Below are 26,646 nucleotides of genomic sequence, written 5' to 3'. Positions count from 1 at the left end.
GGGCCCCACACAAAGGCCAAAGTTCTCCGCACTCCCGCTCAGGCTCTCCCCAAGGCAGTTCAGCTGAGTGCCAAGTCCAAAGACACCAAAACAGTTCACAGGGAAGGCCTTTCTGGTTTGCAGTCTCGCTGCTACTGAACTTACAGTTGCGGGCGGGTTTAGGCGGATTGAACACACGCGACCACTTGCCGGTTTTCCACTGTTTTAGTCCTCCTCTTGGGGTCCAGAAGTCTCTCGCTGACTCCCTGTATCCTCTCAGGGGTTATGATAGGCAGATCCCACCAGCCAGAGATGCCTGGAGTCCTATATCCCCAGACTCACAGTGCCCAGATGCAAGGAAGCTGTTACTCGGCTGCCATCTTGCTCCGCCTCCTGTGCTCCTTTTTTTAAACACTGGAAAATACAGATAATTGTAAACAAGAAAATAAGGTAAAAATTATCTGTAAAGATTTTAAGACACTATAAAAAATAGTTACAAAATAATATGTACCTTTTTGGTTGAAATAATACCATTTGGTTGAAAATACACAAGGTAAAACATTTGCTAAGATAAACAACAAAAGCTAAAATAGTTATCTTTGGGTTGTGCAATTATAGACAATTGTTATTTTCTTACTTTTATTTATCTCTTTTTCTAACATTTCAATAATTGCACATGCATTACTTGTGTAAAACATTGAATCAATTTAAGTCCCACCACCCACTGATAACCACTATTAATATTTGGTGAATTTCTTCCTAGTCATTAAATATTCTTTGAAAACATGATTCTACTCATTATATTGTATTGGGTTCTATTTTATAGATGTATTATGATTTAGTTAGTCATTTTCCTACTGCACATTTAGGTTTTTCATGTATGTATGTATGTATGTATTGCTATTTAAAATAATATGATAAACATTTTTATACATATTTGACTACATCAATTAAGATTTTATGGGGCAGCGCCTGTGGCTCAAAGGAGTAGGACACCGGCCCCATATGCCGAAGGTGGTGGGTTCAAGCCCAGCCCTGGCCAAAAACTGCAAAAAAAAAAAAAAAAAGATTTTCTTAAGGTAAAGTAATAGAAGTGGAATTTCTGGGTAAAGGAGTATTAATTTCCATATTTCTCGATAAAGTTGCCAGACTACTTTCTAGAAGGTTATAAAACTTTTTCCTACATTTTTACTCTTTCTGGTGGAAGCCCTTATCTGAGTCAAGACCAAAAACTATAGATGAATTGAAAAAATTAAGTAAGAAGAAGATAACACAAAATACATATCTTAGCATTTTAATTTTAACTTAAAACTTATAAATACATGTATGTATTTGTTACCCATCTGCTGTAGGGTTAAGAATTTTTCATTAAGTATGGTCCCACTTATTTGATTTCATTGTGGTTTACTGGTGTGCCCATAAATGTTTAACAACCAACTCTGGAAAAAAAACTGTGGAAAAAAAATGGCTCTAACTGTTGTGTTTCATGATTCCTACGATGTAAACGATCTCAGCATGGCCAATTTTAAGCTACCAACATAGCTCTGAATGTGGAGTCAGAAAGGAATTTGTAGCAGCACACTGAAGGAGCTCAGGAAATTTTACCCCAAAATATGACTCCTTGATATAAAGGGTATTTTGTCCTCGGAGATCAACAGGCCCTTGGAAGTGACTTTCCCTGTATCTGCATAAACAGACTGACCCTTCCCCTCTCTGTTATGACAGTATGTTGCAAGAAAAGAAGATCAAGACTGCTATCAAACTGGGGACCAAATCATTTTAAACATAATACCTGTCTCTCAGGTTAATTTACAAGTCAATCGTCTTCTGCTCATCCATTCATTCTCCCAAGTATATATTCATCCTCCCTGGCAACCATTAATTGTCCCTAAATAGAATTGCCTATATTCCTCATCTGAAAGATAGTAAAAATATCTGGATTCCATTGGGATAATGGAATCGTTCTGTGATTCTCCCCCAGCCCATGGTAAATAACTTTCTTCCTCTTATTAATCTGCCTTAATTGTGAATTGATCTTTTCAGTGAACTTTCAGGGTAAATAGCAAGTTTCCCCTCACCCCAACACCCTTATATAGTATTTCCACTATGCAGATAGAATTAATGTAAATAACCTCACTAGCATAGATAATTGTAAAACAAAATATTTAGGAAGTGATGAGCCCAGTACTTAATACCTTTGTTTTTAATATAACGAATTTAAATTTATATCATTTAATTATTAATAATGCCAATGTTTAATAACAGGCTCACAAAATTCCTGAAAATGTAATAATTGGCTCTTGGGAGCCAGTACACCACTTTTATTTTTTTTTCTTTTCAGAAACTACAGTATAATGCATTCTCTATCATTTATAGTTTTGGTTTCTTTGAACTAGATCACCAACTTAAGAGCACTTTGGGAGGCCAAGGCAGGGGAATCCTTGAGGTGTCAGGAGTTTTAGACCAGCCTGAACAAGAGTGAGACCGCATCTTTACATAATGTAGAAATAATTATCTGGGTGTGGTGGTGCATCCTGTACTCCCAGCTATTCCAGAGGCTGAGACAGGATGATCATTTGAGCCCAGGAGTTTGAGGTTGCAATGAGTATGATGACACCACTGCACTATAGCTGGGGTGACAAAGCAAGACTCTGTCTCAAAACCAAACAAACAAAATAAAAACCACCAAAACACAAGGACTTATTATGAAATTTGGGTGTGGAATCCTTCTGGATGTTTATGATTCCCACCCATAACTAATCTTTTATAGATGTTTCACCAGAATTTTGACAGCTTTATAAAAACGTTTTTCATTTCTTTTCTTTCTTTCTTTCTTTTTTTTTTTTGTAATTTGCCTTTACTGAGTTGCAATTTTGTTTTCATGGAAATTAATCTCTTTTCTTTCTCTTTGCACTTATACTTTGCCATTACCATTTTATGTAATGTACAAAGTATATATAAAGCTAGCATCAACAGGCTTGTGAATAATCACTCTGTGAACATACAACTCAGCTGGTGTGAGCATCCACCATAAGAGTTTCCTGGTTACGTGCATTCAACATGCCATGGGCTTCAAGATGAGTTAAGGATTTAACTCATCCCTGCATTTTGTGTTTTGTTTATTTCATCTGTAGGACAGTCAGATCTTTAATAAACATATCTTATCAGGAGCTGGAGAATGCAGATTTCTGCCTGCTCCTTATAGTGGTGATTTATTGTACTGATTTGTTCATGATGTTTCCTCCATGACTGATAGCAGGGATTTGTGAGAGGGCTAAGTGGAGTTATAGGAATGGTATGTGGCAGCCAACTAGCGCAGGAAACAATCATGTGTGACCTTCTGCTTGAGGGTCATTAGCAATTGTTTCTAGCCAACTGAGTTAATGAGGCTCTTGACATTTTATTTTTCTTGACATTTGTTTCTTCTCCTACTTTATACCTCATTGAAGTAGTTATAAAGTCAAATAATATAAGAGCCAGAATGGTCCTTACAGAGCAGCCCCAATGCCTTTATTTAACAGAATTTCTCTCAAAATTTGGGTCCCTGCCAGTCTTACTATATTGATGTGAGTATCTCAGGAACTTAGAGTTGTAATGCTAGCAGATTTTCCCGCAGGAGACTGGCATTTTATGTTATGTATTGGGGTACCTCCCTCAAATGTGTGGCTGGATAACTGAGGTTTGAGGATGCTCATAGTTAAGCAACTGGGAAAGAGTCTTAAATGACATTGCAATCTTTTTTTTTTTTTTTTTTCTTTCTGAGACAGTCTCACTTTGTTGCCCTGGATAGAGTGCCATGGCGTCACAGCCCACAGCAACCTTAAATTCTTGGGCTTAAGCGATTCTCTTGTCTCAGCCTCCCAAGTAGCTGGGACTACAGGTGCCCACCAATTTTTTTGTTGCAGTTGTCATTGTTTTTTTAGCTGTCCCCAGGCCGGGTTTGAACCCACCACCCTCTGTGTATGTGGCTGTGCTACGAGCGCCAAGCCAAAACCTTGCAATCTTATTAGAAAGGTAAACAAGACTACTAAGTAAAATGTCAGGAGATATTTGTGAAACTTTCAAACTTCCCCTTAGTTCTAAGATATCCAAATGAACAAAGGCAATTCAAGAGGCTAGTGACTATTCCTTTGTTTTAACTAATTGTTCTTTTTCCCTTTACTTTCTGGCGGGAGGCTTCTCATAATGTTCCATAAAAGAGGTTTTTAAAATTCTTAGAACTCCTCCTCCTCTTTATTCATTTTGCTAATTCTATTAGGTCAGAGAACTAATTTAGGTTGAGCTTTATAGGTCATAGGCATTTTGAAGTGTTGACTTCAATAATTGGTCAACACTCATTTTATTTCTAGAATCAATATTTTAGAATAAGCTCGGTCAGTTGAATGTCTTATCCTTCAATGTTCCCATACACAATTGCTAATTGCAGTTTTATCTTTGTGCTATTCTTTCCTCCTATAAATACTGCATTTCCCTATCAATCATTCTTTTAATTTTGACAGTTAGGATTCTTTCAGTGTGAACCTGAACCAAAGGAAAAGTTTTACTATGGTTTAAATTGTTATCCTATTACTTGATGTTATAAGCCAAGATGAGACAGAAGTGATCACAGCCCATGAAGTACTTGTTGTGGTAAATGCTCCCTGGTTATAGCCAGGAATACTTGAAAAGGGAAACATTCCTTATGACCAAGGAGAAAGAAACAACAGTTTGTGATCGCCCAACTGTGAGTCTCTTAAGACAAATTACATTATCTTATTCAATCCTTATGGCTTTAAGAGTGCCAGAATCATGTATCTATCAAGTCACATAGTTACCAAGAAACAGTGCCAGCATTCAAATCTAATTCTTTCAGGTGTCAAATTCATTTTGCTTTCCAATTTGCAGTTACTATGGCATGAGTATATAGTAAACGCTGCTTTGTGCTGCTTTTGATCTGGTTGTTTGATTCTGTAAAAGAGGATTTCCAAATTGTTTTTACAGTGACTCAGGCATTCCATATGAAGGCTAGGCAAGATTGGCACCTTGGAACCACCGATCTGTTCATCTGCCCCATACACTGAATCTACATCAAGGAATTTAGAAAAGTAGCCCCTGATATCCAGGAGCTGGTGATGCTCACAACTAGGTCTTACTCATGTCACTAGAAGCTGGACTGTCACCACTAGGCTTTGTTCTCTTGTTGGAGAACATCACAGAATATCAACAGGTGAAAAACTCACTCTGAGACCATGATGGAGTGAGACAACAAAAAGGTCACTGAACATCCCATTTAACACCAATGCCTCCCTCTCTCTCAACTAAAGTGAGTGACTATTACTTGTTTACCAATTATAGCTTTAATTTCATCCAATCTGCTCTCCCTATAAATGTAATTCAAAGAATTGACCCCATTGTCTGACAGCACCTAATCTGTGGGGAGCCTCTGTTTCCTTAGATCCTCCCCCAAATTATGTGACCTAATAAGTTCTTTAATAAACTCAAAAATAATGTCAAACTTATTCAACTCCAGGTGTATTCTTGGTGGTCTTTGTCTAAGGAGAACTGACACCAGATTCTCATGATAAATAGGAACTGTTCTGTAGCCTACCTCTTGGTCAGAGTATCTGGTGAGCAGTCACCTCTGGCAGAGCTCTCTCAATATGCCAGCATTATATGAGATAGAATCTTGAGTTTTATAAGGAAACTTCAGTCATGATTTAAACTTCTGGGCATCATTAGGTGGGTCTCTCACAGTGGTTCTCAACTTTCTTAATGCCACGGCCCTTTAATACAGTTCCTGTGGGTCGCAACCCACAGGTTGAGAACCGCTGAGCTAGAGAGAAGGGGCTTTCAGTGGGAGAGTGGGATTCATGCAAATAGTACTAGACATGTCAGAAAACTTGGCTTCTGGTTTTATGTCTGTTGGTAAATAGCTTTGTGACCATGGTCAAGTTGTTTAACCTCTTTGGAAAGTAGGATTTTAGCTTTAAAATGAGCGTTGGACATTAGAGGTCTCTGAGGGTCTTTCTAACTTTAACATTTGGTGATTTTATTACTTGAAATCCACTTGGGGTATGCTATCTCCTGTCCATATAGTCCTGAAGAGTTTTATGATGTGAATCACCTACCATACTCATTTTTAAAAGATATCTGAAGTACATAAAGGTAAAGTTTGTAATTTTCTTCACAAATATTTGCAAACAGATGGCTAGCATAATTGTTTCTGGTGTAAAAGCAGACATTGTTAAAATATAATAAGAACCAGATAAATCTGCAGGAACTCTCCTAGCTTTGTCTCCAGAGAATCAGTGCTAATAAGTCAAATTAGTCATTTTTATTTAGGAGATATAAAAAGGCATATGGTTTCATGCTGTACCAGCTGTCATAAAATTTTGGAGAAAAGTGTTGCTTACAAAGCTTCTAGGGGAAATGTTTTGTAGAAACAAACATTTCAACTTTTATAGCTTACAAATCTGGTTGGCTTCCTTTTTTCATAAACTATGATTTTGGCTTGAATTGTCTTTAACAGGGCGGTGCCTGTGGCTTAAAGGAGTAGGGCGCCGGCCCCGTATACCAGAGGTGGTGTGTTCAAACCCGGCCCTGGCCAAAAACTACAAAAAAAAAAAAAAAAGTTTGTCTTATTGTCTTTAACAACAAAGGTTTAGCAAGGAGGAAAGCACAGCTAGGTGAAAAATAACTGGACTGCCTTCTAGTGGAGTACCTGTTCTATATTGCTTTTATTTGGAGCTAGTATTTTCATGTGAGTCTAAAGTGTGCTGTGATGAAATATATTTAGAGACTCATTTTCAAGTAAAATGAGTATAAGTTCTGGAAAGCTATGCTGTACTATTTAACCTGCATACATAGTATGAATTACAATGGTAACCACAATACATAAATACTTCATATGCATATTTTAAGTCCTTTAATTTTTTGGTCTCTCTTCCCTTATATTGAAGTGTGTATGATTGTAGAGTCAAAAGGTCTTCTGTTTGCTGTAATTTGTTCTTCTGACAATTTCTCTATTCTTTTGCATTTTTTCACTTCTTTAAAAAAAATTTCCTTGTTTATTTACCTTATAGATTCAGATTTTTTTTCCTTTGCCTGTCTTTTTTTATTAAAAGAACCTGATTTATAAAAGAAAGGGTAGAGTTGGAAATAGAAATCTGGACTCAGGTATTTAGAAATTTCTGTATGAGTTTGTCATTGCCATTGTGGTTGGCCTCATGCCAAGAAAGAAATGTGTAATAACGAAATTAGATTAATGATGAAGTCTTTAGAAATAAAAAAGATAGCGGAGAACAGTAGAAATTGAGATGTTTCATATGAATGTTTATAGGAATAAATAAAATTTGGAAGGTGTTAATTAGAAAATCTATTGATTTTTGTATGCCTAAAACTTAGCATTTGGGTTGTCATAGTAATCTGAATACATTTATTCTTTGCAATGATTTTTGATTATGCAATTATAAAAGGCTTTTAACAATTCTTATCATACATTACATAGAAGCTTTATGTCCTCAGTTTCTTTAAAACAAAATTACATTTCACTTCTTTTATTACACTAGGACTAAAGTGCATTTTATCACATTTTGATAATGTCTACAAATCTATCAGATAATGCATTTGTTAAATAGTTGACTTTTGCCATTATCTCAATAGATTAGAATAGTTGTTCCCAACATTCTCAAGGATAAAGATTTCTTGTATGTATCAAAATGCTTCTTGGAACAACTTCTCCTTCACTCTTGCTACCAAGAAAATAGCAAATAGTTATCCTTTTCTGTTTTTCTGTTATAATGATTTATAGCTTCTATTAAATCTGTATTATTTTAATGAATTTGACTTTCATTAGTATCTATAAAAGCTTCTGTATATATTCAAAAGAACAGCATGAAATATTATTCAGTGAGCATATTAGTGTGTGTATGTGTATGAGGTCAGACAATTAAGTTTGTGAACTCATCTTAGAAAAAGTGCTACCTAACCTCATTGCAGAATATCACTATGGTCACCCATGAGTTACTCCCTTCAAGAAGTTATGTACTGACACCAATGTCTAGTCAATCCTTCAAAGCAATTTTGGAACTCTTCCTGGAATGGCCCTCAGAGCTGTTATTGTACAAGTTTTGACAATTAAGTTCATGAACTCATCTTAGAAAAACTGCTATATACCTCATTGCCGAATATCCCTACGGTCACCTTCGAAGTACTCTCCTTGGCCATCTGGTGACTATAGTGATATTCGGTGCACCATGCATTGCAGTGACAAAGCTAAAGAGTCAATAGATGTAGGAAGTAAGAAGTTTCAGGTAAAGCAGCCTCTGGAAAATTGTGTGACCAAGTATGTCAATGATTGCATGCAACTCATTCCAACCATGACCAAGAAGATGAAGGAGCATCTCATAACTGTTGGGAAATAAAGGTCTTTGCCAAGGCTGAGTACAGTGACTCGTGCCTATAATCCTAGTACTCTGGAAGGCTGAGGCAGGAGGATCTGGGTGAATCGCTTAAGCTCAGGAGTTCCAGACCAGCCTGAGCAAGAGTGAGACCCCTTGTCTACTAAAAGTAGAAAAACTAGCTGGGGTGGTGGAGTGTGCCTGTAATCCCAGTTACTCAGGAGGCTGAGGGAGGAGGATTACTTGAGCCCAAGAGTTTGAGGTTGTTGTGAGCTAGGATGATGCCATAGCACCCTACCCAGTGCAGTCCTGGAACTTCAACTCTTGGGTAACCAGAGCCTGAGCTTGAGCCAGAGGCACATGGCAGTGCTTGATGCACTGGAGCACCTGCTGCATGGATGCCTGGCTGTTGTCACAACAGCTGGCGCTGCAGTGGAACATGAGGTCAGAGTCTTGGGCATCTTGTCCTCCATGGCTGCTCTGTCACCAGTGCCTCTGGGTCCAGCTCCCTGCCTTTCACTACATCCTAAATTATTATTTTTGTACCTACTTTTGAAATTAATCCAAATTTGGCTATTTGTTTTTATTTTATTTAATTTATTGATTAATTGGTGGACTGATTGAGACAGAGTCTCACTCTATCACTCTGGGTAGAGTGCCATGGCGTCATTGCTTACAGCAACCTCAAACTCTTGGGCTCAAGCTATTCTCTTGCCTCAGCCTCCTGAGTAGTTGGGATTACAGGCACTGGCCACAATGCCTGGCTAGTTTTTCTATTTTTAGTAGAGACGGGGTCCTACTCTTGCTCAGGATGGTTTTGAACTCCTGAGCTCAAGGGATCCACCTGCCTCAGCCGCCCAAAGTGCTAGGATTACAGGCACGAGCCAGCGCGTTTGGCCTCACTACCACGTTTTCTTAATAACTGAACGCCATAACATTGATTTGTTTATCTCATAGGAAGCAGAATAATGTGTGTTTGGACTACAAAATCCATCTCCTGATCCATCCATAAATCTCAAACCTACATTTCATATAGTTTTTCTTTCTTTTCTTTTTAGACACAGAGTCTCATTTTGTCACCCTCAGTAGAGTACTGTGACATCACAGCTCACAGTAACCTCCAGCTCTTGGGCTTAGGTGATTCTCTTGCCTCAGCCTCCTTAGGAGCTGGTACTACAGGCGCCTGCCACAATGCCTGGCTATTTTTTTGTTACAGTTTGGCCGGGGCCAGGATTGAACCCGCCATCCTCGGTATATGGGGCTGGCGCCCTACTCACTGAGCCACAGGTGCCGCCCCTCATATAGTTTTGTTTTTTTTTTTTTGGCAGTTTTTGGCCAGGGCTGGATTTGAACCTGCCACCTGCGGCATATGGGGCCAGCATCCTACTCCTTTGAGCCACAGGCGCCGCCCTCATATAGTTTTTCTAACACAAATTAAACAGTTTACCTTTTCTTGCAACCTCTCCTTTGGGTGAAGCAATCTGTTTTCCATCCACAAGCTTTTTAAACAACTGTATTCAGCTGTCATGTGGATTTGGGAAGCTGGGTATGGGGGAATCTATGTAAACGAGCGATCACTCTACTCTGATCCTTCTCCCCTGGTGTGGAAGCTATGGAAAGCTCAGACCTCCATAGAGCAGGTGGAATTAGAAACTTCTTTCTACCACAGCTGTCACATGTTGTGCCAAGGGATGAATATCAAACCATCCAAATGCTGAGGGGCAAACCCAGAGAAGCGAGTATAAATAAGATTTTAGAGCGAGAAGAAGCTCCCACCTAATGGGTACAGTGTAGGAGTGTATGGCATACCTCCTGGAAGAAGGAATCAAGTACAACTCGGATGTTACCTAACAAATGCAAACAATGTAACCTCATCATACGTACACATATTTGTTAATCCCCTCACAAAATTTAAGAAAAAAATGAAGCCCGATGTTAAGTCAAGTTATACAGATCTCTTTACTGTGTAAGTTATCATAGTATTTGATGTGCTAATGTTAAACATGACTCTCCTGGATGGTGATAGATTATGCCTTTTTTCCCAAAGTTATTGACCATTGACTCCCCCCACCCTTTGGAGATAGTCTCACTCTGTTGCCCTGGGTAGAGTGCTGTGGAGTCATAGCTCACAGCAACCTCAAACTCTTGGGGCTGAGCAATCCTTTTGCTTCAGCCTCCCAAGTATCTGGAACTACAGGCACCCACCACAATGCCTGACTTGTTTTCTATTTGTAGTAGAGACAGGTCTTGCTCTCTTTCAGGCTACCATTGAATCTTTGAATGTTTGTAAATGTGTTTTTGGTAGGGTGGTTTTCTATTAATACTAGTATATTTTGCCAGATACTAGTGTTCTATGGAAGTCAGTTTCAAGAATGTTGCCTAATAGAAATAAAATTTGAAACTAAAGTTCTGTTTAACTCTGTAGTCATGTTATTTTTGAATATGGAAAAGTGGATGTGTTTTTAAGAGAGCAAAAATAAGGCCAAGCGAGGTGGCTCATGCTTGTAATTCCAGCACTCTGGGAGTCCGAGGTGGGTGGATTGCTTATGCTCAGGAGTTTGAGACCAGCCTGTGCAAGAGCTAGATCCTGTCTCTAAAAACAGCAGGGCATTGTGGCAGGTGCCTGTAGTACCAGCTACTCAGGAGGCTGAGGCAAGAGAATCACTTGAGCCCAAGAGTTTGAGGTGGTTGTGAGCTAGTATGCCACGGCAGTCAAACCTAGGGCCCAGGGCGACTGAGTGAGAGTCTGTCTCAAAACAAAACAAAACAAAAAAAAGAGCAAAAATAATTGGTTAAGGTCTAAGGTAGCGGTTCTCAACCTGTGGGTCACAACCCGTGGGAACTGTATTAAAGGGTTGTGGTATTAGGAAGGTTGAGAACCACTGGTCTAAGGGGATAAAGGCATATCAATAAAAAACAGAGACTGTTGGATTCGAACCTTGGATGTAAACCTTATTAGCAAATCTCAGCTATTTAGGATGTTAGGATAGTGGCCAGAGTGGAAAGGACACCCTTGTCTACCCTGGTCACCAAGGCATGTTATCTGTGTAAATAGAAGAAACCTGCATCTCATTTCAAACAAAGCCTAAGTAATTTCAGTGAGTTTCTATGCAATTCACTTAAATTCAAATTAATTCTTTTCCTTGAATTACCACAAAACATTATTATTTTCAATCCCCAAATGTTCTTTTCGTACTCAATTTTTAGTGATAGCATTTTCCCAATATAAAGAAAATCCTATGTTGACATTAAAATACAAAGATTAAAAGTCCTATTTACATCAGTCATGCCAATAGGTTTGGAGGTCCTTTTCCAGTGAGAATTTACAAATGTCAGAGCCTTCTTCACTTTCCTCTATTCACCTTTCAAGGACAAAATTCCTCTTAATTAAGAGTTTAACTTGTGAGATGGTATGTTTCAGTTGTCTGAATTAATGTCAATGTGCCTTAGTGTGCTGAGACATCTGTTCAGAACACGGGTCACCCTCTCATTCAGTTAATTTATATAGCTAGACATGGCTTCTACTTTTCTTTTCTAAGAAAGTCATAGTTGGCTGCAGGCAAACTAACCAGTTGAGAATATCATTTCATTAAGCCTATCTCCACATTGCTTCCTTAGTATTTTGCAGGATGGAAGAAGAGATAGCAGGTACAAATATTTCAGTGTTAATGAATTTCCCTGAATAGGTTCTGGATCTGGGGGTCCACCGCTAGCCTCACAAGAAGGTAGACAATCTGGTGCAAACTCAATTTGATTTGAGGTGTGCTGGCAAGGCCCTCGGCTCCCTCCAATGCTAAGTGTAGTACCCGAATTTCCTCTGTTGGAGAATTTATTCCTTTGGATCTTGAAGATCTCAGTCTCTCAAAAGATCTTTGCTAAAATGCAAATACCCTGAGGAGAGTGTCACAATAAAGTTCTTCATTATCTAATAATTTAACTGATTTGGGTTTATATTGTTTTTAAGTGAGGTCCAGAGTGTATTGTGGGACCTGAGATTTATATAGTTTAGAGAAGGGTTTTTTTTTTTTTGTAGAGACAGAGTTTCAGTTTATTGCCCTTGGTAGAGTGCCGTGGCTTCACGCAGCTCACAGCAACCTACAACTCCTGGGCTTAGGCGACTCCCTTGCCTCAGCCTCCCAAATAGCTGGGACTACAGGTGCCTGCCACAACGCCCGGCTATTTTTTTTTTTTTGTTGTTGTTGTTGCAGTTAGGCCGGGGCCGGGTTTGAACCCATCGCCCTCAGTATATGGGGCTGGTGCCCTGCCCACTGAGCCACAGGTGCCACCCTAGAGAAGAGCTTTATAAAAAGCCAGGTATGGTGGCTCATGCCTGTAATCCTAGCACTCTGGGAGGCTGAGGAAAGTGGATTGCCCGAGCTCACAGGCTCGAGACCGGCTGAGCCAGAGCAAGACCTCATCTCTAAAAAGAATAGCCAGGCATTGTAGTGGGTGCCTGTAGTCCCAGCTACTTGAGAGGCTGAGAAAAGAGAATTGCTTGAGCCCAAGAGTTTGAGGTTGCTGTGAACTATGATGCTACAGCACTCTACCGAGGGTGACAAAGTGAGACTTTGCCTTTAAAAAAAAAAAAAAAGAAAAGAAAAAAATACCAATAAACATTAGTTAAAGAGTCTTGGAAGGGATCCACACAAGTTAGGGCCCTAGAGTTTCATTAGCTTCATGGTAAATCTAGCTCTGGAATAGAGTAATGATTATCAAACTTTAGAGAAGTATCTGAGTGGTTTATTAAAAAAGTAGATTCTCAGGGCCCACCCTTCAAGGTTCAATTTCAGTAGATATGAGTTGGAGTCCTGGAACCTTGAAGCCCATGTGGTCTGAGGTATATACCTGTGTTGTTCCACATGTTGAGAAACATGGTCTAGAAAAGTAGAGCTCAGAGAAGATACCTGAGGGGAGGAACGTTTAAAGGGTACAAGATTTTTGTTACACAAGGTGAATGAATTCTGGAGAGCTGTTATACACCATAGTGCTTGTAGGTGACAATAATGCATTGTATATTTAATATCTTATGTTAAGTATTCTTACCAGAAAAGCACCTTCTCAAACAAACAAAAAACATAATAACAATAATAAAAAGAGGTGGGAGGAAACTTTGGGAGATGGATACTTTTATGACCTTCATAATGGTATGGTTTCATATACCAGAGGTGTTTAACCTTTTTTCCCCCTCTTTTTTTTCACTGGAAGAACAAGAATTGCCTTGGGCCACACATTAAGTACACAAACATGAACAAAAGTGAAAGCTGATTAGCAAAAAAAAAAAGTTTGTGTGTACTTTTCTTGATATTCACACCACAGATAACCAAAAAAAGTCCTCACAAAATCAGCATGTAGCCTGCGGCTGCAGGTTGAACACCCCTGAACTTATCCTGAAACTCCCTGAGATGTAGGCTTTAAATATGTACAGTTTTTTATGTGTCAACCCTGCCTCAATAAAGTGGTTTAAGAAGAAGCAGTAAGAAGCCAGAGATAACTCACAAATAAGGCAAATAAGGCAATGGTTGTCATGGCCACACAACTCTACAGCCATAATCACAGCCAGCATTACTGCCTATGGCTCCTTGTCTTGTTCTCCTGTATAGGAAATAGACATATTCTCTTACAAGTCCACAAAATGAATGTAAGTCACAAAATGTCTAAATTTAGTGAATTTACTTACTGCATCTATTTCTTTTGCATATCTAGGTCAAAGAAAGGAAATTTAAGCTTTTCTCATAAAGAAGCATTTTTATTATTGAAAAGAGGACCCGGGTGGCACCTGTGGCTCAGTGAGTAGGGCGCTGGCCCCATATATTGAGGGTGGTGGGTTCAAACCTGGCCCCGGCCAAACTGCAACTAAAAAAAGAAAAAAAGAAAAGAGGACCCATCTGCTGTTACATGGTTGCCGCCTTTCTTGGAAAATTGTGAGAAGAGTAGATGAGATCTCTGACATTACTCTCTGCAAGGGTGGTCATCTTCCCTACAAGGGGAGATGAATGTTTGCACAGGAAAGGTGACAGAGGCAGTGTGGCTGACTCACGGCTCAAAATATACTCTCTCACTCTTGAAAAATTAGGATCAACAGTCCTGTAGGAAACATTCCCTAACATTTGGTGATAGCAAGTGTTTCATAGCTATTTGCCCCTAGATTATAACTATTAAAAGTTGGATGGATATATGGACAGACATGTGATAGAGCAAAATAAGGAAATATAAATTGCAGAATGATGGCTCATGCCTGTAATCCTTGCACTCTGGGAGGCTGAGGCAGGTGGATTGCTTGAGCTTAGGACCAGCCTGAGCAAGAGCAAGATTCTATATCTACTAAAACTAGAATAAGCTAACCGGGTGGTGGGCTCCTGTAGTCCTAGCTACTCAAAGAGGATTGCTCAAGCCCAAGATTTTGAGGTTGCTGTGAACTATGATGAGGCCACAGCATTCTACTCAGGGCAACAGAGTGCAACTCTGTCTCAAAAAAAAAAAAAAAGTAAAAATTAGAGAATACCTTTCAAATGCTAAATACTTCATGTGTATTATCTTAATGTGATGAAGGTATTAATAGTCTCCTAGTACAGATGTGAAAATTTAACCTCCATGAAAACTTGCTTAAATACATACAGCTACTAAATAGTTGAAATATGATGTAAACTCAAGTTTGTCTGACTCCCATATTGTACTGTAGGTGAAAGTGCTTGCTCTTGCTGGGCTCCCTGATATCCCTGGGGACTGAACTTCACCAGTTAGAAAAATGATCATACTTAAAAAAGAAATATTTCTGTTTAGCTGGTGTTGAAATAAGAGCCACATATGATGAGAAACAGTGTAGTGATTGGACTCTATTATCATACAGTACTCTGCTACCATAAGTCTGAGTTATATGCTGCATGCCAAAGAGTCATTGACTCAGGGCTTTCCAGAGAAATAGAAACAACAGGATGTGTATGTATATAGTGAGTGGTTTGTTATAAGGAATTGGCTCACTTACATGTTTGTGGAGGATGGCGAGTTCAAAATTTGGAGTGTGGGCCAACTTACTTGAGACCAAAGAGAGCTGATGTTCCAGTTCCAGTAGGAAGGCTCGCACCTTGGAGACCCAAGAAAGCTTGTGGTGCAGATGAAGTTCAAGGCAGTCTGCTGAAGAATTCAATCTTGCTTGGACAGGCCATTTTTTTTGTTCTATTCAGGCTTTCACCTGATTGGATGAGATCCCCCCATGTTACAGAGAGGGTGATCTACTTTACTCAGAGCTCACCAATTTAAATGTTAGTCTGATCCAAAACTCCCCTCCAACTTGACACATAGATTTAAGTAACACAGTCATGTAAGTCACAGTTTTCTTTTTTATGTTTTCCAAGGACCAGCTCTGGTTGAAGGAATGGGCCTTGCAAGGCAAGTGCCTGGCATATGGAGACTTTCTATAGTTGGCACAGACCATCTGCTTCTATTTTGGGGCATTCAGAAACCACCCAGAAAAAGTAGGTCCTAAGCTCCTGAGTGATTTCTATCCCTGAGACCACTACAATAAGCTCTGGAGTTGGACACATTGCTGAGGCTGGCCCCAGACTATTTCTTTTACTTTCTTTTCTTTTCTTTTTTTTGGAGATAGAGTCTCAAGCTGTTGCCCTGGGTAGAGTGCCATGGCATCATAGCTCACAGCAACCTCCAACTCTTGGACTCAAGCCATCCTCCTGCCTCATTTTTTTCATTTTTAATAGAGAAAGGGTCTCACTTTTGCTCAGGCTGGTCTTGAACTCATAAGCTCAAGCTATCCACCCACCTTGGCCTCCCAGAGTGCTAGGATTACAGGCGTGAGCCACCACACTCAGCCAGGCTGTTTCTTAATTCCTGCTTCTTCCCGAACCCGAGTATGATTTTTCCTTGCCATCAATATAATATCACTTTATTTTCATTATTTGTTATTTCGTAGTTTATCACATCATTTGCTCTTAAAATGTTTTATTCAGATGACTGTCCTTCCCTCCCTGAGACAGTAATTTGGGACCTCCTTGAGAGAGAGGTTGTGTGTCACTTATCTTTGTGTCCCTCATTGCATCTAGCCATGTGCCTGGCTCATAGTAGCTGCTCAAATGGTATTGATTGAAATTAGTTGAAATCTATTTGTGGGGCTCCAAAATAATGCTAACTGGTGCTTACTTGAAGTGAATTAAAAGATATCCTTGTCATAAACTATAGTATAACAACCAGAGCTCTAGAATTTTAAGTCTTCATCATTATGTTCCTGTAGCTCCTCCTAGTGGGGAGGTGGCAAAATTTCTTGGCTATAGAGTAACTTACAATGTTACTGCTAGAAACAAACAGGAACCACCACTACACTAAACAGAAATCCTTTGTAGGAAATACATATAAGAAAGGGAAAAAAACTGTATTAAAATTGTAAGACTCAATATATACCAGTAACATTTGTTATCTTGTATGCTGTATCTTGTATCTGCTGTAATTGCAGAAATCAAATCTGACTTGAGAATTACAATTTTAATATAGTTTTTTCCCTTTCTTAAAATGTGTATACATTTTTTTGCCACCTTTTGTATATGTTTAAAATTTTCACCTTTTTAAAGGTTTATAGATAGACCCTGAGTTTCTAAAAGGTTGATGAACAGCAATTTAGATTTGGGGGGCTGGGGAGATTTAACCCCAGGATATTGATATAAACCAGGGCATTCATTCTTTGGTAGCACTGACCTAGGCATAGGGCTAAGACAAGAATTACTTGGCTACTTCTTAGTACTTAGGTGGATGAGCAACAGACATCTTTCTCCAACTCCCTGAGCTGTATTCTGTAATTGCGGCCCAGCAGAGTGACAGTGCAGTTGCTGCAGCATGCCACTAGCTCTGTGTACCTCCTGTCTTTCCCCCACAGACCTTGGCAGAACCTTCTGCTTTGGTCCTGACAGGTAGGTCAGCTGGTTTCAGTATGCCTGGCTCATTTATGCTGCTTTAGAGTCCCTTAAGCCTATGCTTCTGGTCTTATATACTATCAGACAGTGCTTTTGATTTTTACACAGCTTCTTTTCTTTAATCCTGATGTTTTGAGGGGATATCTGGATATTACGTATGCATGTTTAATGATTCATACTCCTGGGATTTTGAGTTTGTTTTTAACTGAACTGTATCTGTTCTTATAGAATTTTAGAAATATTAAAAGTAGTGTGATAAACCTTTGCAATGTCTGTTTTTAGGAGGTTGATTGCAATAATTTTTTTTTTTAACCAGCTGGTGCACAGTACAGCACATTCCCCAAATCTGCTGTATATAGGGTAAAAATCTTGAAATGGAAAAATCTTCCTTCTTTGCTGTGAGGAAAATAATTAACTACTTGACCACTGATCCATACCAGTGAATGTGATGCCCCTTAGCTTTTCTGAGGTTATGCATAACTCTTGTCTATCCAGCTTCGTAAATTGTGGAATACGCTTTCTGCAGACAAAGATCTGAGAGTGAACGTTAAAACATGAATCAGCCCTGGCTACAAATTTGATGTAGTGTTTGCTGGAATTGACAGCAAAAGGCAACATTAATCCGTATAGTAGTGCAGCAGTGGTTTCATTTCATCCCTTTGCAACTACGTGACTTGAAATATATTTGTGTTTTCATTTTATTTCAGTGCCTTTGAGCAGACAATATGGCACCTTTTTGAGACATGACATAGGTTTGAAGCAATACAGTTTACATCTGCACGGCGCTACTGATTAGAGAAGCAGTTTTAGGTTAGGACTAGTCTCTCTACCTGGAAACAAAGTCACACAGTAAGGATAAAGACTATCAATGGCTCAATTAGCTGGACCTTGTGTATTTTCTCTTCTAAATATATTTTGCTTTGTCAGGTCTCTTCTGTGATCCTGGACAACATACATGATTTCATTTTCTACTCTTAGATTAATTATGTGGGATTTGATTGTACATTGCTAAATTTACCTCAGAGTTAAATACGTATTCTCTTCATTTAATCTAGTGATTTCACATTTGATTACCATGAGATAATTAGAGATGTAAGTTCTGTGGTTTGTGGGAAACACAGTCAACAGTTAAAAATTTGGTTCAGATTATCATAGGCACATATTTATTGGAGGAAAGTAAATGACAAGTAGTATTTTTCCAAGGAAAAACGCTCCATAATTGGTTAAATCTCTTTGATCACAGAGCTTTTTTGAGAATAATGGATGAGGAATACTTGCAAATCATTGATTTATTTACTCTTCTCTAGACACATACCATTTGCCCCAATTCTCATAGGAGATCAATACTTGGTGTTTTTCTTATATATACACTTCTCAGAGGGTTGACAACTGTTTTAACAACAACAAAAAATATAAGTACATGTGCTATTGTTAGGTCATGTTAATGACTAAGCTACAACCACACAGTTGAGCATTTTGTCAAGTTGTCTTTGAGGGGCTGCTCAGATCTCTTATATCTGGGGAGGCTTTCTGGCCCAACTTAATTAGTACTTGTCAAAGAAAACAAGCCTATTGGCCTGGATACTTGCTCCATCTTTGGACAAGTGGCAGATTAGTCTTTGCTAATTGACAGCTCTCCATAGCACACAGCCTATAGGTGGCAGAATAAATTGCAGGCTGAAAAATGCTACCTGAAAACTAATAGCTAATATGGAATGACAGACAGGGAGTCTTGGTTCTTGCCTGTGCGGGTGTTTTGAGTGACAGGGGTGACTCCCTTTGATGCAGACTTTAAGAAGTTAGGATTTCTCTGGGAGAAATTTAGACAGCCCTGGGTCACTGTAGGTATAGGAAAATATCTTAGTACTTGCTAGGTAAATACTTCTGTTTATCTTGATCATAACCCAAAGATCACAACCCTCAAATTTTGGTGGAGCAAGGGATTATCCTAGGAAAGTTTTACAAGTTGATCTTTTCTCTTTCTGGAAAGCTCTTCCTCAAACAATTGTTTGACTTTCCCCTCATCTCCATCAGGTGTTTGTTTCTTCACATGCCACCTTTACACTAAGGCTTGGATGCAGAGGAAATGTCCCCTTTACCTTGAAGGTTTTCTGAAAGATCAACCACAATAATGCAGATTAATAAGAGAAAGAAATGTATTTACTGTGCCCTTAGGGAGAATTACAGAGTGATTACCCAGTATCGCAGTGGGGGCCAGAAATTTATGTACCTCATTTTAGGAGCAGGGAGAGAGGAGGAATTTAGGTAATTCTGTTGAGGGGCAATAAATGGTTATTAGGAAGGTGAATAGATGGGGGAAACAGATTGACTTGTAAATGATTCTCTTTGCAAATTAAATTAACCTGACAGACCTGTATTATATTTAAAATGATTTGGGCCAGGTCTGGTTGCAATCTTGAATTATGTTGGTCCAAAAAATTAAAAGAGTAAAAAAATGTGATCATGATGTTGGGAGGCGGAGCAAGATGGCAGCCGAGTAACAGCTTCCTTGCATCTGGGCACCGTGAGTCTGGGGAGATAGGACTCCAGGCATCTCTGGCTGGTGGGAACTGCCTATCATCACTCCTATGAGGATACAGGGAGTCAGCGAGAGACTTCTGGACCCCAAGAGGAGGACTAAAACAGTGGAAAACCGGCAAGTGGTCGCGTGTGTTCAATCCGTCTAAACCCGCCCACAACTGTAAGTTCAGTAGCAGCGAGAGTGCAAACCAGAAAGGCCTTACCTGTGAACTGTTTTGATGTCCTTGGGCTTGGCACTGAGTTGAACTGCCCTGGGGAAGGCCTGAGCGGGAGTGCGGAGAACTTTGGCCGTTGTCTAGGGCCCCAGTCTGTGCCGCTGAGCCAGACGGAGCTAATAGTGTTTGGCGGTGGGTCACACGGAACCATTGTCAGTGATCTGCCCCGGCAAGCTCCGCCCTCAGGGTCGCAGAGCTAGAAACGGGTGGGAGCTTGTAACCCAGCAACCAAGTAGCCTAAGGGTGGGGTCTGAGCCACCTTGCAGCCCTAACCCTCAGGGGCAGAGTGAGACCGGTTTTGGCACACTGGGTAAGCGGATAGCCACTTCAGCAGTGATTCCAGCGAGAAAGCTGGGAAAGCTTCTGCTCAGCAAGTTTACAAGTTCAAAGTGCCTTTTAAGTGGGCTGAAGAGAGATTTAGGGTGTCTACCTGCTGGGGTTTGAGAAATCAGCAGCCTCCAGTCGTATCAGAACTGTGACTAACATCTCATACCCCAGAAGACCACGTGTTGCCCAGACAATATTCAATAACATATACAAACTGCTTTGTTTTTGGTTGTGTATTTTTTTCTTTTTTTTTGTTTGGTTGTTTTTTTTTTTGTTGTTTGTTTGTTTATTTTGACGTTGGTGATGTTCTTTTGTTTTTTAATTTCAATCTTTTCCATACAGATCCCTTTTTCTTTCTCAACTTTTTTAGTTTAATTATAATTTCCCATTGCTGCCTTTTTTAATAACTACAACTTCATTTTTTTTTTTTTTTTTTTTTTTTAACTGGAGAAGTATCTTTATTGGCTGGGCAGCCTACTTGAGAGGGATGAAGCGGGAGGAGTGGGTGGCCCCAATGCCAGGACGGCCATGCTTCACAGGCTTGTAGGTGATGGAGAACTCCCCTAGGTAGTGACCGATCATCTCAGGCTTAATCTCCACCTGGTTGAAGGTCTTGCCATTGTAGACACCCACCATGCTGCCCACCATTTCAGGTAGGATGATCATGTCCCGCAGGTGTGTCTTCACCACCTCTGGCTTCTCCATGGGTGGTGCCTCCTTCTTGGCCTTACGCAAGCGCTTCAGCAGTGAGTGCTGCTTGCGGCGCAAGCCTCTGTTCAGCCGCCGCCGCTGGCGAGCACTGTAAAGCTGCATCAGCTGCTCATAGGACATATCCAGCAACTGGTCGAGATCCACGCCACGGTAGGTGAACTTGCGGAAGGTCCGCTTCTTCTTTTGCTCCACTTCTGCCATCTTGTCGCTTTCCCGGAAAAGGCCTACAACTTCATTTTTGCTAGTCTTTCTACCGCTATCATTTGGTTTTTCACCCAATTGTATCCCCGTAAAGTCTTCTGTTTGCTTGTTTTGGTTTGATTTAGAGCATTTTTGTCTTTCCTCTCTACTTGGTGGAGGTGGGGTATTGTGTCTGATCAGGTTAGCAAAGAGCTGCTGACCTCAAGTGAACCACCCAACTGGGCACTCCCAGAAGGTGGGGTTTTTTAAGGTTGTGTCAAAGTACCCTACTGTACACCTATATTGCCCTGTCTCCCTCTTTCTGTACCTCTCTTCTTTTTGTCAATATTCCTTATCCCCACCCCCTCTCCTTTCTCTATCTTTCTTTTTTCTTATCACTCGGTCCTCCTTTCTTTCATCCCTTTTTTACTCCTCAACCTTCTCACCCTTCTGGTCCTGTAACCCTTAGTCCACAGGCACAAAAACTTAAAGAGCAAGAGGAAGTGAAAGGAAAATTAGGGCAAGGAAACAGATCAAAGAAGTCACTCATGCGGAAGAATCAGCAGAAAACTCCAGGCAACATGAAGAACCAGTCCAGAACAACCCCGCCAAGGGACCATGAGGTAGCTACTGCAGAGGATTCCACCTATACAGAAATGTTAGGAATGACAGAAAGGGAATTTAGAATACACATGTTGAAAACAATGAAAGAAATGATGGAAACAATGAAGGAAACTGCTAATAAAGTGGAAAATAACCAAAAGGAAATCCAAAAACAGAATCAAATCAGAGATGAACGATATGAAGAATATAAAAAGGATATAGCAGAGCTGAAGGAAATGAAACAGTCAATCAGGGAACTTAAAGATGCAATGGAAAGTATCAGCAACAGGTTAGACCATGCAGAAGAAAGAATTTCAGAGGTAGAAGACAAAGTTTTTGAGATAACTCTGATAGTAAAAGAGGCAGAAAAGAAGAGAGAGAAAGCAGAACGTTCACTGTCAGAATTATGGGACTTTATGAAGCGTTCCAACATACGACTTATAGGAATTCCAGAAGGGGAAGAAGAATGCCCCAGAGGAATGGAAGCCATACTAGAGAATATTATAAAAGAAAATTTCCCAAACATCACCAAAGATTCTGACACACTGCTTTCAGAGGGATATCGGACCCCAGGTCGCCTCAACTCTAACCGAGCTTCTCCAAGACACATTGTGATGAACCTGTCCAAAGTCAAGACAAAAGAAAAGATTCTGCAAGCTGCCAGGAGTAAGCGCCAGTTGACCTACAGGGGCAAATCCATCACAGTGACCGCAGACTTCTCTAATGAAACTTTCCAAGCAAGAAGACAATGGTCATTTACCTTTAATCTACTTAAACAGAACAATTTTCAGCCCAGAATTCTGTACCCTGCTAAGCTAAGCTTCAAAATTGATGGAGAAATCAAATCATTTACGGATATATAAACATTGAGGAAATTCGCCACAACAAGACCAGCTCTACAGGAAATACTTCAACCTGTTCTGCACACTGACCACCACAATGGATCAGCAGCAAAGTAAGAACTCAGAAATCAAAGGACAGAACCTAACCTCCACACTGATGCAAAAGATAAAACTGAGCAATGGACTCTCACAAAATAAGACGAATAGAATACTACCACACTTATCAATTATCTCCATAAATGTTAATGGCTTGAATTCCCCACTGAAGAGACATAGATTGGCTGACGGGATTAAAAAACACAAGCCATCCATTTGCTGTCTGCAAGAAACACACCTGGCTTCAAAAGACAAATTAAAGCTCCGAGTCAAGGGTTGGAAGACAATTTTTCAGGCAAATGGAATTCAGAAGAAAAGAGGAGTTGCAATCTTATTTTCAGATACATGTGGATTTAAAGCAACTAAAGTCAAAAAAGACAAAGATGGTCACTTTATATTGGTCAAGGGAAAACTACAACAAGAAGACATTTCAATTCTAAATATTTATGCACCCAATTTAAATGCTCCAGGATTCTTGAAGCAGACCTTACTCAGTCTGAGCAATATGATATCTGATAATACCATCATAACAGGTTACTTTAACACATCTCTTACAGAGCTGGACAGATCCTCTAAACAGAAATTAAACAAAGATATAAGAGATTTAAATGAGACCTTAGACCAACTATGCTTGATAGACGCATATAGAATACTCCACCCCAAAGACAAAGAATATACATTCTTCTCATCACCCCATGGAACATTCTCCAAAATTGATCATATCCTGGGACACAAAACAAATATCAACAGAATCAAAAGAATTGAAATTTTACCTTGTATCTTCTCAGACCATAAGGCACTAAAGGTGGAACTCAATTCTAACAAAAATGCTCGACCCCACCCAAAGGCATGGAAATTAAACAATCTTCTGTTGAATAACAGATGGGTGCAGGAAGAAATAAAACAGGAAATCATTAACTTTCTTGAGCATAACAACAATGAAGACACAAGCTACCAAAACCTCTGGGATACTGCAAAAGTAGTTTTGAGAGGAAAATTCATCGCTTTAGATGCCTACATTCGAAAAACAGAAAGAGAGCACATCAACAATCTCACAAGAGATCTTATGGAATTGGAAAAAGAAGAACAATCTAAGCCTAAACTCAGTAGAAGAAAAGAAATATCCAAAATCAAATCAGAGATCAATGAAATTGAAAACAAAAGAATCATTCAGAAAATTAATGTAACAAGGAGTTGGTTTTTTGAAAAAATAAATAAAATAGATAAACCATTGGCCAGACTAACTAGAAATAGAAAAGTAAAATCTTTAGTAACCTCAATCAGAAACGATAAAGGGGAAATAACAACTGATCCCACAGAGATACAAGAGATCATCTCTGAATACTACCAGAAACTCTATGCCCAGAAATTTGACAATGTGAAGGAAATGGATCAATATTTGGAATCACACCCTCTCCCTAGACTTAGCCAGGAAGAAATACACCTCCTGAACAGACCAATTTCAAGCACTGAGATCAAAGAAACAATAAAAAAGCTTCCAACTAAAAAATGCCCTGGTCCAGATGGCTTCACTCCAGAATTCTATCAAACCTTCAAGGAAGAGCTTATTCCTGTACTGCAGAAATTATTCCAAAAAACTGAGGAAGAAGGAATCTTCCCCAACACATTCTATGAAGCAAACATCACCCTGATACCAAAACCAGGAAAAGACCCAAACAAAAAGGAGAATTTCAGACCCATCTCACTCATGAATATAGACGGAAAAATTCTCAACAAAATCCTAGCCAATAGATTACAGCTTATCATCAAAAAAGTCGTTCATCATGATCAAGTAGGCTTAATCCCAGGGATGCAAGGCTGGTTTAACATACGCAAGTCCATAAACGTTATCCACCATACTAACAGAGGCAAAAATAAAGATCACATGATCCTCTCAATAGATGCAGAAAAAGCATTTGATAAAATCCAGCATCCTTTTCTAATTAGAACAGTGAAGAGTATAGGCATAGGTGGCACATTTCTAAAACTGATTGAAGCTATCTATGACAAACCCATAGCCAGTATTTTACTGAATGGAGTAAAACTCAAAGCTTTTCCTCTTAGAACTGGAACCAGACAAGGTTGTCCTCTGTCACCTTTACTATTCAACGTAGTGCTGGAAGTTCTAGCCAATACAATTAGACAAGACAAGGAAATAAAGGGAATCCAAATGGGAGCAGAGGAGGTCAAACTCTCCCTCTTTGCTGACGACATGATCTTATACTTAGAGAACCCCAAAGACTCAACCACAAGACTCCTAGAAGTCATCAAAAAATACAGTAATGTTTCAGGATATAAAATCAATGTCCACAAGTCAGTAGCCTTTGTATACACCAATAACAGTCAAGATGAGAAGCTAATAAAGGACACAACTCCCTTCACCATAGTTTCAAAGAAAATGAAATACCTAGGAATATACCTAACGAAGGAGGTGAAGGACCTCTATAAAGAAAACTATGAACTCCTCAGAAAGGAAATAGCAGAGAATATTAACAAATGGAGGAACATACCATGCTCACGGATTGGAAGAATCAACATTGTTAAAATGTCTATACTTCCCAAAGCAATCTACGTATTCAATGCCATTCCTATCAAAGTACCTACATCATACTTTCAAGATTTGGAAAAAATGATTCTGCGTTTTGTATGGAACCAGAAAAAACCCCGTATAGCTAAGGCAGTTCTTAGTAACAAGAATAAAGCTGGGGGCATCAGCATACCAGATTTTAGTCTGTACTACAAAGCCATAGTGCTCAAGACAGCATGGTACTGGCACAAAAACAGAGACATAGACACTTGGAATCGAATTGAACACCAAGAAATGAAACTAACATCTTACAACCACCTAATCTTCGATAAACCAAACAAGAACTTACCTTGGGGAAAGACTCCCTATTCAATAAATGGTGTTGGGAGAACTGGATGTCTACATGTAAAAGACTGAAACTGGACCCACACCTTTCCCCACTCACAAAAATTGACTCAAGATGGATAAAGGACTTAAATTTAAGGCATGAAACAATAAAAATCCTCAAAGAAAGCATAGGAAAAACACTGTAGGATATTGGCCTGGGGGAAGACTTCATGAAGAAGACTGCCACGGCAATTGCAACAACAACAAAAGTAAACAAATGGGACTTCATTAAACTGAAAAGCTTCTGTACAGCTAAGGAGACAATAACCAAAGCAAAGAGACAACCCACACAATGGGAAAGGATATTTGCATATTTTCAATCAGACAAAAGCTTGATAACCAGGATCTATAGAGAACTCAAATTAATCCACATGAAAAAAGCCAACAATCCCGTATATCAATGGGCAAGAGACATGAATAGAACTTTCTCTAAAGACGACAGACGAATGGCTAACAAACACATGAAAAAATGTTCATCATCTCTATATATTAGAGAAATGCAAATCAAAACATCCCTGAGATATCATCTAACCCCAGTGAGAATGGCCCACATCACAAAATCTCAAAACTGCAGATGCTGGCGTGGATGTGGAGAGAATGGAACACTTTTACACTGCTGGTGGGACTGCAAACTAGTACAACCTTTCTGGAAGGAAGTATGGAGAAACCTCAAAGCACTCAAGCTAGACCTCCCATTTGATCCTGCAATCCCATTACTGGGCATCTACCCAGAAGGAAAAAAATCCTTTTATCATAAGGACACTTGTACTAGACTGTTTATTGCAGCTCAATTTACAATCGCCAAAATGTGGAAAGAGCCTAAATGCCCACCAACCCAGGAATGGATTAACAAGCTGTGGTATATGTATACCATAGAATACTATTCAGCCATTAAAAAAAATGGAGACTTTACATCCTTCGTATTAACCTGGATGGAAGTGGAAG

General features: G+C 39.5%; 1 protein-coding gene across 1 annotated transcript; it reads right to left on the bottom strand.

The window, feature by feature from the left end:
- Positions 1-20,773: 20,773 nt before the first annotated feature.
- On the bottom strand, positions 20,774-21,288 carry LOC128577333 (40S ribosomal protein S15). The gene has a single exon (XM_053579530.1). It carries the CDS (start codon positions 21,265-21,267, stop codon positions 20,830-20,832), a length of 438 nt encoding a protein of 145 aa, XP_053435505.1. The 5' UTR covers positions 21,268-21,288; the 3' UTR covers positions 20,774-20,829.
- Between the last annotated feature and the right edge of the window lie 5,358 nt (positions 21,289-26,646).

This window comes from Nycticebus coucang, chromosome X (genome assembly GCF_027406575.1).
Source record: "Nycticebus coucang isolate mNycCou1 chromosome X, mNycCou1.pri, whole genome shotgun sequence".
Taxonomy (NCBI): Eukaryota; Metazoa; Chordata; class Mammalia; order Primates; family Lorisidae; genus Nycticebus; species Nycticebus coucang.
Note: the sequence above shows the minus strand (reverse complement) of the source record. Positions and strands in the feature narration are given on the sequence as shown.

Excerpts from the sequence above, each read along its gene's own strand:
- LOC128577333 (XM_053579530.1), bottom strand. The coding sequence starts at position 21,267 with ATGGCAGAAGTGGAGCAAAAGAAGAAGCGGACCTTCCGCAAGTTCACC.